General features: G+C 35.3%; 1 protein-coding gene across 1 annotated transcript in view; it reads left to right on the forward strand.

Annotated features, from left to right (window-relative positions):
- The first annotated feature begins 220 nt into the window (after positions 1-220).
- Positions 221-4,666, forward strand: part of LOC143039994 (uncharacterized) — a 129,156-nt gene continuing 124,710 nt past the window's right edge. Inside the window, exon 1 of the mRNA XM_076210512.1 lies at positions 221-1,240. Coding sequence (XP_076066627.1) covers positions 1,006-1,240 — 235 coding nt within the window. The 5' untranslated portion in view covers positions 221-1,005. The remainder of the gene's footprint in view (positions 1,241-4,666) is intronic.

Consider the following 4,666-nt stretch of genomic DNA (forward strand, 5'->3'; position numbering starts at 1 on the left):
GACTGACGCGGTGGCGATCCGTGGCGCCACCCACTTCTAGCGGCGCCAAGCCACGCCACAACCAGCTGGCGACAGCGACGACAAAATGGCAGCAGGAGCGAAGGGCGCGTCTGGCGCCAGAGGAGGACCAAAAGGAAGAGGAGGATAAAGAGGAGGAAGAGAAGAAAGAGGACGAAGAGGAGGAGGAGGAGGGGGAGGAGGGAGAGGAGAACTCTGGAGCCAACCGGAGCCGGTAGACTGCTTGTTTACTGCCGGTTGCTCTAGTTGTTCAAGATGCACAGCAGCCCTGTCATCCTCTTTTTTCCTCTACCTGTTCCGAGTCCTTGTCGCTGCCGACTTACGCGTCCCGGGGTGCTCCTCCCTCCCATAGGTGGAGTTTCTAGCCCAAGGAGCCCGCTAATTGGTCGAGAACCTCCAAATATGGACATGGCCTCTTACGTCATCGAACTTGGCGCGCTCCCGGGGATTCGGAGCGCCAATGGGAAGGCCGGAAGGTGGAAAGGGGGCGTGGTCTGAGCCTCAGGGTTGGTGGTTGTTACCTTGGCGCACGAGTCGCTCACACAAGTATTTGCTCGCTGGTGAAGGTAACTACTGTAGCGACGTGCTGAGTGTGGTATTCTTTGCTTGCTTGCTTGCTTGCCTGCCTGCCGGGACCGGGGGGTTGTGCTTTTAGTCCGACCCGTCGGTAGTTCAGTTTTGTTTTCTTAGGACCCTGAGACCCGAAACAATCAAACACCAACAAGACCTGTGTCTCCCCTCTCCCCTCCCCAGTTTTGAAAAAGGGAAAAAAAAAAAAATCTAAAAAACCAGCGTGGCGTGCACGCGCAAAGACATCCCCTCTTGGCTGAGTCTCCGGGTGTAAGGAGACAAGGCGTGACTGTACATGCGGACGATCACCGCTCCTGACGACGCCGCCGCCGCCGCCGCCGCCGTCGCCGTCACCGCCGTCACCGCTCCCGTCGCATCTGTCGTCACGTCACCCTGGCCAACGCTGATACCATCACCATGCCTGACCAGGATTTGGTTGCTTCGAAGTATATGGATCTTCCGCAGCAAGGTCTTGCATCAATGGCGGCACACACGCCGCCCTATACACAACCTCTAGCTTACCAGCAAGCCACCCCTCCAGGGTACAACACCCCAGGGTATGGGTTCCCGACCATGTACCAACAAGCATCGTACCCTGCGTACCCGATGGCATCGTACTTGTCATCACAGTGCCCCTCGCCTTCCGTTGATGGTATGTACACCATTTCATTCCGTTTCATTTCATTTCTTGTTTCATTTTCTTGACGAATCACTAGTCTGATGCCGGTAGTATAGTACCATCTCCCGTCTAAACTCGTTGTATAAAGTCTATTCTAGTTTGTTTCGTGTCTTTCAAAGAGCCGATATCGATCCCTAAAGGGCCACAAATGATTGCAGTTTCCTCTAATGGCCCGAGCACTTAGGGCGAAGGCTTCGGCCGCAGTAAATCCACCCTATGCGTCCACATGTACCAATCCATTACATCTGCGTATTCCTCATAAAAACAGCATACGCGCCGCATGGACCCATACAACGCGCACCGCTGTTTGATGAAGTCATGAGCCGCATATCCTGCGCATATTTTCCACATATTAGGTGTACACTGAACACATGGTATACAGGTCACAATTATACACTTGATACTATTCGTAATCATATTTAATGCAACCATACATACAACTTCAAGTCGGGTTATATATATATACATATACATATACACACATATATATATACACATACCGATATGTAGATAATACGTTAGCATACATACGTGATATGTACAATGTATATCATGTACCTATCATTACATACATATATAGTTATATACACATATGAAGATATACAAAATGTATAAGCATATATAAATTCCATATATGCATACATAAAAACTATTGTATACATATTGCATATACATTGCACATTATACACATGTATACAATGTGGTATAGATATGAATCATGTATGTATATATTAGATATATTCGCATTATATAATGCACATATTATGAAATATGTATACGTTATCTAAATAGTATATATGCATATTATAAACACATACAATGTAATATGAATTATGCATGTTTTATACACGTGTATATTCTATACACTATGTATATATTATCACATGATTATCTATACTGAATGTACTATAGATATAAAGTATACATGTCTGATATATATATTCTTAGTATGTTTTATATATATATATATATATATATATATATATATATATATTATATATATATATATATATATATATATATATACATTGTCATATCAGATATGAAACATCATATACAATTTATATTATGGTTTTTGTATCATATATATATATATATATATATATATATATATATATATATATATATATATATACACACACATTGTCAGATCAGATATGAAACATCATACATCATTTATATTATGGTTTTTGTATCATATATATATATATATATATATATATATATATATATATATATATATATATATATATATATATATATATACATATATAAACTATCATTATTATATATATCATGTTTATGAATCATATTTGTATTTTATATTATATATATATTATATATATATATATATTATATATATATATATATATATATATATATATATACATACATATATATATATATATATATATATATATACATACATATATATAACATAATATAATATCTATATGTATATTTGAAGTATATATATTTATATTATATATACATACATATTTTGAAATATATCGTTATTGTATACATATGTATTTGAAATGTATATATATTTATATTGTATACATATATATTTGAAATGTATATACTATATCTATATTACATACGTATATATTTGAAATGTATATACTACATCTATATTACACACGTATATATTTGAAATGTATATACTACATCTATTATATACATACATATTTGAATTGTATATATTACATCTATATTATATACATACATATTTGAAATGTATATATTACATCTGTGTTATATACATATTTGAAATGTACATATTATATCTATATATATATATATATATATACATATTTGAAATATATATATCATACCTATACTATATACATACATATTTGAAATGTATATATTATATTCATATTATATAGATACATATTTGAAATGCATATATCTATATTATATACATATATATTTGAAATATATATATATTATACACACACATTTGAAATATATTATATTCATATTCTATATATACATATTTTAAATATATATATATTATCTATATTTCATATATACATATTTGAACTATGTGAAATATATATATACCAAATATATGCATATGAAATATATATATATATATATATATATATATATATATATATATATTTCACTTGTTGCACTGAAGATGTAATATACGAAAGCGCTCTGCTTCGTTAGTTTCTTTTTCCAAGTGGTCTACTTTGCATAAGTGAACACACGTACCCGTGTTCTTATTAGCATATATGTATATATTTGAAATATATGTGCTATATTCATTGTATCATATTGTATATATAGTACAATGTATATCATGCATTATATATTATATATGCTACATAACATGTACATTGTATACATTACACATCATATACATATTGGTCATGTATTATATACATTGCAATATATGTAGACATACATATTACATAGGAGTAGATTCTCTTGTGTACAAATAGTAGTAAAATTGTTGTTAAAAACCTTGAAAATACAAATGAAAAGATTATCAGCTGTCGGAATGCTGTCGATTTCAATACTATTGGTGGTTACTCTCTCTCTCTCTCTCTCTCACACACACACACACACACACACACACACACACACACACACACACACACACACACACACACACACACACACACACACACACACACACACACACACACACACACACACACACACACACACACACACACACACACACACACACACACACACACATTATGAAACTCTCTTGTTACTGTTGGGCCACATATTACTATATATTCAGGTTTGTTGTTTTTCTCGTGTATTTCATATACAACAGTCTACCTACCGACTGCCTGGTCCGTATGCAGTCTGCCTAGTCTATAAGCCAATAGTCTAGTCCATACGCCATAGCTCATACGCCAAGAGTATAGTCCATACCCCAACAGACTAGTCCATACGCCAACAGACTAGGCCATAAGCGAACAGCCTAGTCAACACGCGATGATCTTAGTCCATACGCTATTCTGATACTCCTTATACCTCTTATTAATGACCAACTTCTTAACTTATGCCGTTAGTATCTATTACTTAAGTGACCCCCCCCCCTTTTTACTGGAGACTAGTTTAAAAAGAATCCTTAATTTTGGTATATTCCTAAATTAATTTTTCTTTATCATAATTATGACTCCACCTTTTGGGTAGAGTCTTGTCCCCAAAGACAGAAGCGCTGGTTAACGACGACAAAACACTGTTACATAAGCAACACCAACACAATATCAATACATTTTCATCCATGGAATGTGCAACACATGCCAGGATCGTGTCATTTTACTCTCTTTGATTGAAAACACTTGCAACCACACTATTAGCAGAGAAACCGCGTAGTCTGAATAGTTTTCGAATAGTCCAGGTGATAGTTCCATTGTTGAGATA

This window comes from Oratosquilla oratoria, chromosome 27 (genome assembly GCF_046742065.1).
Source record: "Oratosquilla oratoria isolate Oo_2021 chromosome 27, ASM4674206v1, whole genome shotgun sequence".
NCBI classification, from domain to species: Eukaryota; Metazoa; Arthropoda; class Malacostraca; order Stomatopoda; family Squillidae; genus Oratosquilla; species Oratosquilla oratoria.